The 14,133-nt window shown below is 51.4% G+C and overlaps 4 protein-coding genes across 4 annotated transcripts in view; 3 read left to right on the forward strand and 1 right to left on the reverse strand.

Annotated features, from left to right (window-relative positions):
• EIF4A1 (eukaryotic translation initiation factor 4A1) overlaps positions 1-4,595 on the forward strand; it is a 5,698-nt gene extending 1,103 nt beyond the window's left edge. The window contains exons 2-11 of the mRNA XM_005878751.2: positions 402-450; positions 863-995; positions 1,388-1,527; positions 2,463-2,631; positions 2,988-3,097; positions 3,275-3,418; positions 3,507-3,644; positions 3,746-3,835; positions 4,095-4,174; positions 4,277-4,595. Coding sequence (XP_005878813.1) covers positions 402-450; positions 863-995; positions 1,388-1,527; positions 2,463-2,631; positions 2,988-3,097; positions 3,275-3,418; positions 3,507-3,644; positions 3,746-3,835; positions 4,095-4,174; positions 4,277-4,421 — 1,198 coding nt within the window. The 3' untranslated portion in view covers positions 4,422-4,595. The remainder of the gene's footprint in view (positions 1-401; positions 451-862; positions 996-1,387; positions 1,528-2,462; positions 2,632-2,987; positions 3,098-3,274; positions 3,419-3,506; positions 3,645-3,745; positions 3,836-4,094; positions 4,175-4,276) is intronic.
• Positions 4,596-5,234: 639 nt separating this feature from the next.
• CD68 (CD68 molecule) lies at positions 5,235-7,910 on the forward strand. The gene is made up of 6 exons (XM_005878752.2): positions 5,235-5,781; positions 5,888-6,366; positions 6,764-6,883; positions 7,011-7,083; positions 7,196-7,366; positions 7,589-7,910. The coding sequence occupies exons 1-6, from the start codon at positions 5,733-5,735 to the stop codon at positions 7,720-7,722; spliced, it is 1,026 nt and encodes a 341-aa protein (XP_005878814.1). The 5' UTR covers positions 5,235-5,732; the 3' UTR covers positions 7,723-7,910.
• A 1,351-nt stretch (positions 7,911-9,261) lies between these two features.
• On the forward strand, positions 9,262-13,433 carry MPDU1 (mannose-P-dolichol utilization defect 1). Its single transcript, XM_005878754.2, has 7 exons — positions 9,262-9,940; positions 11,245-11,310; positions 11,487-11,619; positions 11,956-12,041; positions 12,161-12,279; positions 12,442-12,552; positions 12,697-13,433. Exons 1-7 carry the CDS (start codon positions 9,838-9,840, stop codon positions 12,817-12,819), a joined length of 741 nt encoding a protein of 246 aa, XP_005878816.1. The 5' UTR covers positions 9,262-9,837; the 3' UTR covers positions 12,820-13,433.
• The window catches only part of SOX15 (SRY (sex determining region Y)-box 15), a 2,329-nt gene continuing 1,620 nt past the window's right edge, over positions 13,425-14,133 (reverse strand). Inside the window, exon 2 of the mRNA XM_005878756.2 lies at positions 13,425-13,802. Coding sequence (XP_005878818.1) covers positions 13,637-13,802 — 166 coding nt within the window. The 3' untranslated portion in view covers positions 13,425-13,636. The remainder of the gene's footprint in view (positions 13,803-14,133) is intronic.

The following is a 14,133-nucleotide window of genomic DNA, read 5'->3' on the forward strand; positions in this document are numbered from 1 at the left end:
GGGCGCCAACGCAGTGACGTGGGGGGAAGGGGATGTCCTACTCTACTGGGAGGTGAAGGGCGGGACTTCCGGATCGCTGGGGCGGTGATGGGAGGTGCACCAGCTTGGCCTCGGAGCGGCCCGGCCCGAAGCACGTGGGCCTGGCGGCAACCACCACCTCCAGGCCTCCGGGTTTTTCTAGGCGAGTTACCCCATCATGTCGGAATGGCATGACCTGAGCCGCTCCTGGGAAGGGGCAAAGGCCTGATTCAGTTACAGATGTAACTGCTGTGTCTGTAGGAACTAGTAGGGGTTGGGTTAGGGAGCGAAGATGGCATCGTGCAAGGTGGGGTTGCTGGTAGGAAGAGCCGGCTACCAAGATTTGTCTCGTGCCTCAGTATATTCATATTTTAAACCAACAGATCCCGAGACAATGGCCCCGATGGAATGGAGCCTGAAGGCGTCATCGAGGTGAGAATAGAGCCCTATCACCATTATCCTTCGTTTCGGAGAGCGGCAGTGTCCCCCTGGTTTCTGGACCATACCCTGGGATTCTTTATTGCATAGCCTAACCCTGAGTAGTTAAGCTCTTCTCACTGGGAGTCTTAACTTTTATATATAATTTGTTTAAAATATTTGTGTCCCTGAGATTATGTGTGAAACGTCATTCAAATTGGTCCTGTTATCCCTTCTACAAGCACCAGCCTCACAGTTTTCAAGTGGACTGGTCCCTAGAGTGATTTCCTAGGCAATGTAGAATCATCTGGCTTCCCTGGAGGGGGTGGGAGGAGGTTGTTGACTCTGAAGCTTTGAGGGCACAAGGTCCTATTTGCTCCAGTGTAGAGCCCTGTTTATACTACTTTAATCCCTTTGCATCCTACAGAGTAACTGGAATGAGATCGTTGACAGCTTTGATGACATGAACCTCTCAGAGTCCCTCCTCCGTGGCATCTACGCCTATGGTTTTGAGAAGCCCTCTGCCATCCAGCAGCGAGCCATTCTTCCTTGTATCAAGGGTAAGACCTCTGCTCTAAAACATGTTCTGAACTGTCCCTGGGTAGAGTTGCACGTGTTCGGTGGTGCTTGTCTCATTAGCCAGGGACAAAATAACTCCTTTATTTACACCAGCTTGGCTTTTGGTCTGTGCTTTAAGAGGGGTAGTACTTTAGCCAGCTCATGACTTCCTCTTTGCAGCTATATTTCTAGCCTATTTCATGCAGTATTAAATGAGTTAATAACCAGATCTGTTCCCATTAAAGTACTGGTTGTGGTAGAATAAAGTCTGAAGTGCTTTGTGCTTGGCACATAGCTCTCTTCGGTGCTTATTGAGTGTTTTGCAAGGCCTTGAATGTCTCATGATCCCAGAGTGTATGCTCTCTACCATAGCGAGTCTTTCTCCTGATTTTAGGTTATGATGTGATCGCTCAAGCCCAATCTGGGACAGGAAAAACAGCCACTTTTGCCATATCGATTCTGCAACAGATTGAATTGGATCTAAAGGCCACTCAGGCCTTGGTCCTGGCACCTACTAGAGAATTGGCACAGCAGGTGAGCATGTAGTTTATTTCTCCTCCCTGAAAGACTGATTTAGAAATAATTAGCACAATCCAAAAATCTGAGTATGCTCCCCAGCCACTACCACCACCACCTTGGAAGAACTGAGGTATCTACCCCAACACAATAAACATCATTTCCTCCTCCCATTTCCTGAGTCAAATGGGAAGGCTTCTGGGTGGAGCCTGGCTGGCTGAGCAAGTCTGGCAGCTGTTTTATGGACAAACCCCCTGGCAATGGGCAAGGAGACACCTGATTGGTGGTGTTGCTCTTATATCAGTCAGGGGCAAAGCAGATGTACAGTCCTTAGTTCATCCTAGCTTGATGCCTGTGTCGGTGGCCAGAGCTGTTTCATGCCTGAGGCACATAAAATGATAATTGCTAGGTCTTGGAGGGGAAAAGATCAGAAACACTGGTCTCATAAGTAGATTACTAATATTAACAGGCTTAGGGGTGTAGTTTTAAAGTTTGTGGAGCTGTGATTGCTCTAGTAACTTGTAGATTAACAGTAAGTAGGTAGTTCTAGTACAACTCCATTAAGAGTGAACATGCCACCTAACAGTTCTAGTGGCGGGGATATATGTTCTGCACATAAAACTGGGTGCTATGAGAATAATTAGTGGGTCGCTATTTGCTTTCAGAAAATTGGGTGGGGATCTAGTATGGTGATATTGGAATTATTTCAGAGGGCAGTTACTGTGAATCATGTATTCTCAGGAGCCAGAATGTTCAAATCCTGAGTCTCTGCCATTTAACTGTCAGTGTGATCTTAGATGCATTTAACCTGCCTGTTTCTCGCCTGAAAAGTGAGTTTTAATAGTAGTGCATATAAGTTGGAAAAAAATAAAACATGAGAAGCACTTAAAATGGAGCCTGGCACAGTTGTAGCTAATAATAATATATGAGCATCTGTCTTTTTCTGGGTTCAGATACAGAAGGTAGTCATGGCTTTAGGAGATTACATGGGTGCCTCCTGCCATGCCTGCATTGGTGGTACCAACGTGCGTGCAGAGGTGCAGAAGCTGCAGATGGAAGCTCCCCATATCATCGTGGGCACCCCAGGACGTGTATTTGACATGCTTAATCGCAGATACCTGTGTGAGTATCTTAATTTTCTGGTCCTCTAGGTCACTTGCCTCTTCTGCATGCTTTCCCAGTCTTTCCACTGGCCACAATCTTGTTGCCAATGAAGCTCGTTTTCCCCTGAAAGAGTTGCTCTATGATGAACCCCATGCGTGTCATCTGAGCCTGGCTTCCCTGTCTCAGCCCAGGTAGTGTTCTACTTCCCAGGGCTATTGTCTGGCCTGGCAAGGGGGGTCCCTGGCAAAGGATCAAAATTTGAATTCTGAGAGCAGATCACCTATCCATTTCTGGTTCTTCATTGGGAAAGTTAAGCATATATCACGTTTCCCTCATTACCACTTGTCTTTCTCCCCCCTCCCCCCTTTCTGTAGCTCCCAAATACATCAAGATGTTTGTACTGGATGAAGCTGACAAAATGTTAAGCCGTGGGTTCAAGGACCAGATCTATGACATATTCCAAAAGCTCAACAGCAACACCCAGGTGAGAGACATTTAGTCTTGCCTTTATGGCTGATCCTTCATAGGTTGGGGTTGGGGTGGTAGAACAAGAATGAGGTGCCAGAGAATTCTAGTCTCTCGAGCCTTTTTATGCACTAGCTTGTTTTAGGCGGCGTGGAGTAGCTCCTATCCTAGACTTGCTGTATTTTTACCCCCTTAGGTGGTATTGCTGTCAGCTACAATGCCTTCCGATGTGCTTGAGGTGACCAAGAAGTTCATGAGGGACCCCATTCGGATTCTTGTCAAGAAGGAAGAGTTGACTCTGGAGGGTATCCGTCAGTTCTACATCAATGTGGAAAGAGAGGTGGGGCCCAGTGCAGGAGGCGGACCTGGTAGTAAGTTGTCGGGGTATAGCCCCCTGACTGATTTTTCTTCCCCAACTTCACCCCCAGGAGTGGAAGCTGGACACATTGTGTGACTTATATGAAACCCTCACCATCACCCAGGCAGTCATCTTCATCAACACGCAAAGAAAGGTTGATTGGCTCACTGAGAAGATGCACGCCCGAGACTTCACCGTCTCTGCCATGGTGAGATTTCCCTTTTACTAACCAGCAGTGTGTACGAGTCAGTAGCCCACTGAAGCCAGTTTTCAGAACCAATGTGCCTACACTCTTCTTTCCCATCCTAGCATGGAGACATGGACCAAAAGGAACGAGATGTAATCATGAGGGAGTTCCGCTCTGGCTCTAGCAGAGTATTGATTACCACTGACCTGCTGGTAAGTAAGGGGGGATTTAGACAAAACAGAAGGGAGAAACCAAGGTGATTCCCTCTCCAAGGGGACTAATAGTGCCCCTCTTCAGGAAAGTAGCAACTTGGAATAGAATCTGGCATGCCTCAGGTTTTCAGGGGAGGTGATACACCATTTCCTTGGCCTTCCTTTGGCTGCCTACATGTATACTAAAGTCCCAAGTTCCTTCTGGGTGGCTTATGCCCTCTCACTCACATGCTGAAGCTGTCTTGTTTTCTTGCCACAGGCCAGAGGCATTGATGTGCAGCAGGTTTCTTTAGTCATCAACTATGACCTTCCCACCAACAGGGAAAACTATATCCACAGGTGAGTGTGTTTGCCCAGCCCTCATGCCCAGTCCTCGCTGGGCTGAAGCTTGTTTTCTCTTTACTGTGTCCCCATGTATCCTAAGGTGTCCTTCTTTTCCAGAATCGGTCGGGGTGGACGTTTTGGCCGTAAGGGTGTGGCTATTAATATGGTGACAGAAGAAGACAAGAGGACTCTTCGAGACATTGAGACCTTCTACAACACCTCCATCGAGGAGATGCCCCTCAATGTTGCTGACCTCATCTGAGAGGGGCTGGCCTGCTACCTCATCCCAGCCAGGGTTCTCAGTCCTTGGCAGGCTGAGGAGGAGCAGGAGGGGGGAGGGAAGGGAGCCAAGGGATGGACATCTTGTCAATTTTTTTTCTTTTTTTTTTTCCCTTTGAATAAATGTCACTTTTTGAGGCAAAGAAGGAACCGTGAACAATTTAGATACCCTTTTCTTTGGGGTAGGCTCATGCCCCAGGCGCCGTCTCTTCTCCCAAAAACACTAATCCACTTCCCTAACCTAGTCAACCTCCAAACCCCAGAGACTCCCTGCTCCAGCCAAATTCCTCTGAAAATGATTCTTCAAGGGGGCTATGTCACTCAACCTCATTACTGGACCAAATCTGAAGGGAGAACCCTTGAGTTAGGTGACCCAGGGGATTGTCCCCATGTGGGGGGAGCAGGGGAGAAAAAATAGTAGCCATTTTTACATTGTTTTGTATAGTATTTATTGATTCAGGAAACAAAATTCTGAATAAAATTACTTGGAAACTGCCTGTTTGGGCTTCTCATTTCTTCCCCTTCCCACCTGCTATGGGGTATATATCCCCTCCCCCAAGCTGATATTTTACCCCAGTGGTTCTCAACCTTCTGGCCCTTTAAATACAGTTCCTCATGTGACCCAACCATAAAATTATTTTCGTTGCTACTTCATAACTGTAATGTTGCTACTGTTATGAATCATAATGTAAATATCTGATATGCAGGATGGTCTTAGGCCCATGTGACCACCAAAGGGGTCGCGACCCACAGGTTGAGAACCGCTGCTTTGCCCTTCTGTGATAAGTCATTTAACAGTGACCCTTCTGTAGGGTTGGGCAATCCCCATCACAAGTGCCTCACATGTCTCAGTCACGAGGAAGTGATGGATGGAGGGGGAAATGGGGCTGGTAACTTGATTTTTACATTGTTTTCTGGGAAACGTTTTCTTTGGAAATCAGAGAGGGGCTGCATTTCAACTGGTTCTGTAATCATTTGCCAGAACCGTTGGGTTTTGTTGAGGTAGACAAATGGGTCCCCAAGGATCAACACTTAACTCATTCTCCCAACATGATGGTCTTGATTCTGACAGCTCCCACTTCGGTGAAGCCAGGGCCAATCATGTAGTGACAAAAACTTAATGACTAAGTGGTGGTTGGGGCTGAGGTGCCTGAGTCAGGTTGTGGGGCAGGGCTATCTCAGTTACAGGAAGTTAAGACTTTCATTTCCTCCTTTTCCAAAAGGAGGCAGGGAATAGGGTAGACTTGGGTGAGCAGCTGATACTGACACTACTGAGAACTCAGGCTGTTCCGCCATGAAGTCTGCTGTGCTTTTCCTGGGGGCCGTGCTGGGACTACTAGCAGGTAAGGACAAAGGGGGCTAAAGGGGAGAAAGCACCCACCCCCACCCCCACCCCCCCAGGAAGGAGCCTGTCCCTGGGTTGCTAACCAGTCTTTCTTCGACTGAAAGCCCAGGGGACGGGGAATGACTGTCCTCATAAGAAATCTGCCACTCTGCTACCATCCTTCACGGTGACACCTACAGCTACAGAAAGCACAACAAGCCCTGGAACAACCAGCCACAGAACCACCAAGAGCCACAGAACCACCACCACAAGCACCAGCCATGGACCCACAACAGCCACTCACAATCCTGTCACCACGACGAGCCATGGAAATACCACAGTTCATCCAACGAGCAACAGCACTGCCACCAGCCCAACGAGCAACAGCACTGCCACCAGCCCAATGAGCAATAGCACTGCCACCAGTCCAGGATCCTTCACCAGTTCGCCCCACCCAGGACCACCTCCACCCTCTCCAAGTCCTAGCCCAGGCTCCAAGGCAGCTGTAGGAGACTACACTTGGACTAATGGTTCCCTGCCCTGTGTCCATCTCCAAGCCCAGATTCAGATTCGAATTCGGTACCCAACCCAAGGTGGAAGAGAGGTAAAGCTGAAAGGGGTCGGGGGATAAGACTGGTTCAGAAGGGAAGAAGGAAGAGTGGAGAAGGGGACCAACACAAGGTGGGGTTGAAAAAAAAAAGGCATTTTATTTTTTATAATTAAAAAAAATTTTTTAATTGATTTTAGAGAAGAAGGGAGAGGGAGAGAGAGACAGAAACATCAATAATGAGAATCACTGATCGGCTGCCTCCTGCATGCCCCCAACTGGGGATCGAGCCTGCAACCCAGGCATGTGCCCTTGACCAGAATCGAACCTGGGACTCTTTAGTCTGCAGGCCAACACTCTATTCACTGAGCCAAACCAGCTAGGGCGAAAGAAAAGGTATTTTAGATGGCACAGCTGTGTAGCCTTATGACTCTCTTTTCTTTAACTTCCACAGGCCTGGGGCATCTCTGTACTGAACCCTAACAAAACCACGCCCCAGGGAGGCTGTGAGAGTGCCCATCCCCACTTGCTTCTCTCATTCCCCTATGGACAGCTCAGCTTTGGATTCAAGCAGGTACCTCACCCCTCATCCCTCACTTTCCAAGTGCCCTTTCCCTATTAATCACTCGCCGCATCCCTCCTCTGTGGACATGAGCACCACTCTCCCCCATTACCCTGAGCTTTCCTGGTCACCTCTGCAGGAACCACTGCAGAGCACTGTGTACCTGAACTATGTGGCTGTGGAGTACAATGTGTCTTTCCCACAAGCAACACGTGAGTAACCTTCCCTTTCTCATCACTTGCACTAGATGTCTGGACTCCTAAAGGGACCTAAGCTGGGGGATGGGGATGTGGATATAGAGCTGATCCTTCCTCACTCTCTTAGAATGGACATTCTCAGTTCAAAATTCATCCCTTCGAGAACTCCAAACCCCGTTGGGCCAGAGCTTCAGTTGCAGAAATGCAAGCATCATTCTTTCACCGGCTTTCCACCTCGACCTGCTCTTCCTGAAGCTACAAGCTGCCCGCCTACCCCGTACAGGGGCCTTTGGGCCAAGTAAGACTTACTTCTTCTCTCCTAAAACTCTCCCACCGCATTAAAAGCCCTACTCCAGGCTACTCCCTCCCTTCCTCTACATTACCCATTCTGCCTTCATTTACTGCTCTGTCATCTAGGCGAGTTTCTCACCAATTGCCTACTTCCTAACATCCCCATGTTCCTTCCTCCCACCTTTATCCCACCACCACCATTGTGATATTTGCCCTGTCTTTCTGCCAGGTTTTTCTTGTCCCAGTGACCAATCCATATTGCTGCCCCTTATCATCGGCCTGATCGCCCTCGGCCTCCTCACCTTGGTGCTTGTTATCTTTTGCATCTCCCGGAGACGTGCACCCGCCTACCAGCCCCTCTGAGCCTTTGTCCCAGCGCCCAGGGCACCACTCAACTGACTCAGAGACAAAGTTATCTTCCTTCCCTCTCTGTCTTGAAGAAGAAAATCAAAGATAATGCCACTGGGAGAACCGAAGGGAGGTGTTTATTAAATATGACATTCCCCCTCTCCCTCCCCCAATGGGAGAATAGTAAAGCCTACTTAAATCTTTGTCTTTGGTTTTCCTTGTCCTTCCTGCCAGGATTAAAAGCCGTGAGTTTCTTGCCATAATGCTTTCTATGCCTTACATGGCTGAGTCTAAGGGAGCTGGTGAGGAGGGGTGAAAAGGTCAATGTGCAGCCAAATATCCTCATGGGTTCATCCCCCAAAGCCTGGTGCAGCTGGTGTTGAATCTGCTCACCACCCTTCCTCATTCTGGGGCCCTTGGCCCCAGCTCCTCCTGTCCAATCCAGTAGTCACCCATCCTGGAGGCCTTCTTCCTGACCCTTATATGCAATTACAGGTGAAGCAGGCAGCAATAGCAGTGAGTGTGGGTGGGAAGGTCACACCTGTGTCATTTTGTTTCCAAAGGATGTGCTAGTGGCTCCTGAGCAACAAGAATGCCTGCCCCGCCCACCTTGTTGATGAAACCCTTACTGCACCTAGGATGCTAGCAAAGGGTTTCATCAACAATGGGAGCAGTGGGTATATAGCCTCCACATACAATTACCCTCTGTGCTCCTGGGAACAACATACCTCCAGCCTGGGCCACCCAGGGAGCCAACCCTGATGTTCCAAGTGATGGTGTACTTAGTGGTGGTGGGTGTCAGCCCCAGGGCAGCCAGATTCTACAAAAGGGCCTGCCAGACAGCCTGCACCATCACTGAGTGCCACTCCCTTTACAGTGCAATTGCTGGGGGCCAGAATAGGACCCTCACGCTACAGAAAGTAGCCCCTGGGACCTAGAGACCCACCCCATTGTGGGCAGCCCCCATGTGGCAGCGTCCCAACAGCCCCACCATTGCCTCACTGACATCCCCTACCACCGTGCAGACTGTGGCATGAGAGTCATTGAAGGGGCTGCAAGACAGTGTGGTGCTAGTAGCCGAGCATGAAGGCCAGTCCCACCACCGGGATGGCCAAAAGCAGTGGTTCTCAACCTTGGCTGCACATTAGAATCACCTGGGAATCTTTTTAAAATCCTGATTTCTGGGCCTCATCCTCCGGAAATGCTGTTTCTTTGTTACTAATGTTGTGGCCCCACCCCATAACAAAGAAACAATTTCTGGAGGATGAGGCCCAGAAATCGGGATTTTAAAAAGATTCCCAGGTGATTCTAATGTGCAGCCAAGGTTGAGAACCCCTGGCCAAGAGTTAGTGTCCCAATGCGGGGTGGCAGAGGGCATCACCCCGCCAGGTAGTCCAAGGTGCCGGTTCCCCAGCAGGAGCTGCTGGGCCCAGTTAGCCTGGCCTAATCCCTTCCTCGGGATGTGGTCACAAAAGGCCAGCGCGTTGGAGGGGACCTCACAGGGCCCCGCCTGGGCTTCAGGGAACCTGCCAGGGCCGGGCTCCGCAGGGGCAGGGGTGCCATTCCCTGAACATGGTCTCGTCTTCCCCACCTCCGCCTCCCGCTTCCCTGTCCCGGGCCAGCAGTGGCTGGCGCACCCATTCGCCCAGGCCCGGGTTCACAAGGGGCGGGAGAAGCTCCCGCCAGTGCCGTTCCCGCTGGAGACGCCGAGAGAACTCAAGTGAGAGAAGGCACCGCGCCCCCATCCAACGCCATTTTGGAGACTCGGCTCCTCTCTTCAATTTTGAACAGTCAAGTCAGCAGGGAGAAGAGAAGATGGCGCCGAGCGGGAGAAGCGGAGAAAAGCAGGACGATAAATCCTGCTTCCAAACTGGAAGGGTAAACAACGGTGCGAAACAAGGAAGTGCGCAGGCGTACAGCTTTCGCTGATTTAAAACTCAAACAGCAGGGAGGGTGGGTCTACTACGTGGTCGCGGGACGAGACCTATTTTACGCCGAGAAGGAGCGGAGCAGAACGGCGGGGCCGCCCAGTCGCGGGAGGCGGGAGGCGGGAGGCGGAAGTCCAGGGCGCGCATGCGCACCGCAGGTCCCTGAGGCTCTGAAGGAACTGGCGGAAGCGATCTTTACAAGATGGCGGCCGAGGCGGACGGGCTGCTTAAACGGGTGCTGGTGCCGATTCTTTTACCTGAGAAATGCTACGACCAATTTTTCGTCCAGTGGGATTTGCTTCACGGTGAGTCTTGTTCGGCATCTGGTCAAAGTCCTGCTGGAGCGCCAAAGTGGGGCGTGACTGCGGATAAGTGATGGCGGTGACCACTGCTTGGCTCGCTGGGCGGAAATTACTGCGGAGAGGGGCGGAAGTGTCTCGGACTCCGTACAGAGAGTGCGCCATTTTGGGGTGGGAGAAGGCGGGGGAGGGGTCGCCGGGTGGAAGTAATTCTCTGTGAAATTTATGCTTTAGAAAACGGAAGGCCAAAAGACTCAAATTTTATAAAACAAAGTTAAAATATAACCCAATAGTTCCCACCTTTAAGAGGTCGCTATACCTCCAGGAGCAAGGCCAAATTTGATCGCAGGCCTCATGAATCCAGGCCTTCAGCCGCACCCCCAAAGGTTTCTGCCGCCCTGACGATGCTTTCCCTCCGGCCTCCACGTTTGTTCGTGGCCTCATTTCGGAATCACATGACTTCCTTCCACTTTCTACGAGGCAGTTCCACCGCGAGGCCCCTCTGAGACCCAGACGCCTTGGGAAGCTTTCCCAGCCTGCCCCTCAGGTCGCGGCACCCACTGTGCTTCTGCAACACTTCGTTTTAGCTGCTTTCATGACCTGTGAGAATCTTGCCACCCACTGGGCCAAGCTTCTTGAGGAGAACACTTCCAGGCTAGAGAAGATGTGGGTGCGGGGCCCTGGGAGGGGAGGGCCAGGGACAGCGGGTCCGGAATGAGTGGCAAAGACGAGGCCCAAGCGGATCGCCCAGGTGCCTATGAGGGGGAACAAGGGAGCAGAGAACCCTCGGGCATTGTGCAGCTTGATACAGGGAGAGCTTTGGAAGTAAGACCACGGAGTGTATTTAGTTCTCACCTGAGGACATGCTTAGAGAGAGGACGGAAGAGAGAGAAACATCGGTCAGTTGCCTTCACTATGCTCCCCGACTGGGTACCAAACCCGAAACCCAGGCATGTGCCTGGCCCGGAATCAAATCGGCAACAACACTCAACCAACGGAGCCACTCATGGCTGGCAGGACCAAGGAGCGTGGATGTAATCTTCAGGGAATGGGACATCGGGTTGGAGAGAAGGAATGGTGAAAGCTGTTTTGGAGAAGTTGCCTCATCTTAGCATGACATAACCTGGCGCAGGAAGGGCCAGGCCTTTTCCACCTGCCTCCGGACACCCGGCTTCCTTGTGTGGGGATGTGCCAGTCTTACGGAGCAGTGGCAGCCACAGGAGGGCTGTAGGTCTGTAGGCCTGTACGTCTCGGAAAGCCCTGGCCTGGGTTCCTGAGACCCCCTCTCTGCTCCCTTTTTCTCTCCTCAGTCCCCTGCCTGAAGATTCTCCTTAGCAAAGGCCTGGGGCTGGGCATTGTAGCTGGGTCGCTGCTGGGTATGTATTTCATCTTCCTCTTCCTGCTGTTGGGGGGATGGGGATTGGGTACGAAAATGCCATAAACGGGATGGGTCCCTTAACCAGAAGTGGGGTAACATGCTTCTCAATAGCTGTTTTGTTGTGCTTCCAAGGGATAGCAGCTCTTCAATCCTACCCTTCTCATCCTTTCTCAGTGAAACTGCCTCAGGTGTTTAAAATCCTCGGAGCCAAGAGTGCGGAAGGGCTGAGCCTGCAGTCAGTCATGCTGGAACTAGTGGCATTGACTGGGACCATGGTCTACAGCATTGTCAACAACTTCCCCTTCAGGTGAGGGGTTTGCCCTTTGTCCCCAAGGGTAAATACCCACAACTCTAGTGGGGTCGGGGTGAGGGAGGTGAAAGGGCAGGAAAAGCTTAAGCCCTTTTGGAAACAGTCACCACCTATGGAGCTGATGAGAGGTGAGCATCCTGTGAGAGCTCAAGATTCAGAGTGAGTCCATCAGAGGTGGAGGTGGTGGTGCTGGGAGGCAGGAGGCAGGAACCAGTAGGGCTGTGGAGGACAGGGAGTAATCAGATAATTGTGTCTCCAGATGGACGGGCTATGGAGGCTTTTCCTGCCTCTTTCCAGGCCCGCCTTTCTTCCTTCCAACTCTTGACTCTGCAGCTCTTGGGGTGAAGCACTATTCCTGATGCTCCAGACAGTCACCATCTGCTTCCTGGTCCTGCACTACAGAGGACAAACTGTGAAAGGTGCTGGGATTTACCCAAGAGCAGGCTGTGGCTCTTGAGAGCCCTGCCGGGTGGAACTCCACATGGGGAAGCCAGAGGACTCCCGAGGTTGATGGGGACTCCTTGTCTCTGACTCCTAGGTGTGGCTTTCCTAGTGTGTTACGCTCTGGTCCTGCTGATACTGCTTTCACCACTGATGCCCCTGGCCGTGATCACCATACTCCAGGCCTCCAATATGCCTTCTGTGGTGGTGGGGAAGGTGGGTACTCGAGCAAGGAAAGAAATATTGGAGGAGGGACTCAGTGAGGAGCAGAGTGGAAGCTGTGTATGGGAATATTAGACTAAGGAGAATGGGGGGGATCTGATGGGAACATGGGAAGAATTCAGATGATAGAACAAAGGGTCTCAACTCCTGTTCTAGCTGCTCCAGGCAGCCACCAACTACCGCAATGGGCACACGGGCCAGCTCTCGGCCATCACAGTCCTTTTGCTCTTTGGGGGCTCCCTGGCCCGAATCTTCACCTCCATTCAGGTGAGTTCACCTTCTCCCCTCTAGGGGGCACTAAAACATCTTACCTCCCACCTGAGGACTTAAAGCTGTCTGGTCTCTGGAACCTTTGGGGGGGGGGGGGCGATGACATTGAAGAGTGACCCTAACTCTGTTTCTTGCATTTAGGAAACTGGAGATCCCCTCATGGCTGGAACCTTTGTGGTCTCTTCCCTCTGTAACGGCCTTATTGCTGCCCAGCTTCTCTTCTACTGGAATGTAAAGGCTCCTCACAAGAAGAAAAAAGAGTAGTAGGGCTGATCCGGCTACTAGAGTCCATTCCATGTTTCTATTCATCCACCTAATCTCAGGGTCCTTCTGAGCCAGCCTACTGGTGTGACTTTTAATCATTCCCCGTTTCTCTGCAGATGCAACTTTTTGAGCCAGCATTTGTGTTTCCGTGGAAAGGCATAGATGGTAGACCCAATCCTTAGAAAGGAATTGGGGTAGAGATTTTCAGGCTGACATGATATTGATTGTGCACTGTCCTAATTTAACCATTTGCTGAACTTCTTTTAGCAATTTCTAGCAACTTACCTCCCCTGGGCAAAAGTCTTGCCTGCCCTCCCATCTCCCCACGTTCCTTTTGGCTTTAAGAGGACAAAGCCTGGACAGTGCAAGGGACTAGGGGCTTATGGCTGCCTCCCTCCCCCAGCCTGGCTGGGACTGTCTCCTGGACCCCAGTGCTGGGTGGGAGGCAGGGGAAGGGGGATGGAGAATGACTCAGTCAGGGCCCCAGGGTGGGGTGAGGAGGTTCCTGCTCTGGCAGGTCCAGGCAAAAGGGAGTGGAGATGATGCTGGTTCCTGTTGTAGTGAGGGGGAACAGAGATGGGGCAATAAAGACGCAGAGACATGGCTTAATTGTACAAAACCGTGTTTGTCCTACAAAAAATATAAAAAGTTATGTTGCTCCCTCTGGATGGGGGGAGGGGGAGGGGGCTGGATTGCAGGCCTCCTCTAAACTGTGGTCCAACAGTGCAAAAGAAGGGTTTGCCGTTTGGAAGTAAGGGGATAGTTCTGGGTGAAAAAGAGGTTGGAGCCCTTCCTGGGAGGTCTATACCCATGATTATTAGAGGTGGGCCAGGGGCATGGGGGCCCCTGAGAGGGGAGGGTTGTAGGGAGTAGGAGAGCCTGGGGGTGGATAGGGATTATAGTGGGGGAGCAGTTCCCCCTGGAGCCTAGGGTTACTCTGATGGAGGGAGCACGTTGAAGCCTCTGGTTTAGAGTGGGAAGAGCTGCAAAGAGAGAAATACGGGTTAGAAGGCACTTTCCTAGGTTGGTGATGCCAGGCAGGGTCCCCAGTGTGCATGTGAGGGCAGGTCTGACCGGTTCTGGGTAGACAAATAGAACCTAGCCATCCCTGGCTATTTGGGCCCCACTAGGTACTGCAGGTCCAGAACCAGACCCAAGGCTAGCTTAGAGAGCAGGGCAGCCTTGTTGGGGCAGGCTCACCAGCGAGCTTGCGTGCTGTGCGCCTGTTTTCCTCTTTCGGGGCAGCAGGCCAGAAAGGGGCAGAATTGGGATTAGCCTCTCCTTGCCCTGGGGGCTGAGAGGAAGCCAGCTCAC

Source organism: Myotis brandtii, unplaced genomic scaffold (genome assembly GCF_000412655.1).
Source record: "Myotis brandtii unplaced genomic scaffold, ASM41265v1 scaffold573, whole genome shotgun sequence".
Taxonomy (NCBI): domain Eukaryota; kingdom Metazoa; phylum Chordata; class Mammalia; order Chiroptera; family Vespertilionidae; genus Myotis; species Myotis brandtii.

What these genes read in the sequence shown, in the direction of transcription:
- CD68 (XM_005878752.2), top strand. Translation starts at nt 5,733, where the DNA reads ATGAAGTCTGCTGTGCTTTTCCTGGGGGCCGTGCTGGGACTACTAGCA. An exon ending in CGTGCTGGGACTACTAGCAG is followed by an intron (nt 5,782 to 5,887) that starts GTAAGGACAAAG and finishes TTCGACTGAAAG; the next exon opens with CCCAGGGGACGGGGAATGAC. An exon ending in CAACCCAAGGTGGAAGAGAG is followed by an intron (nt 6,367 to 6,763) that starts GTAAAGCTGAAA and finishes TAACTTCCACAG; the next exon opens with GCCTGGGGCATCTCTGTACT.
- MPDU1 (XM_005878754.2), top strand. Translation starts at nt 9,838, where the DNA reads ATGGCGGCCGAGGCGGACGGGCTGCTTAAACGGGTGCTGGTGCCGATT. An exon ending in GTCAACAACTTCCCCTTCAG is followed by an intron (nt 11,620 to 11,955) that starts GTGAGGGGTTTG and finishes TTGACTCTGCAG; the next exon opens with CTCTTGGGGTGAAGCACTAT. An exon ending in CAGAGGACAAACTGTGAAAG is followed by an intron (nt 12,042 to 12,160) that starts GTGCTGGGATTT and finishes TCTGACTCCTAG; the next exon opens with GTGTGGCTTTCCTAGTGTGT.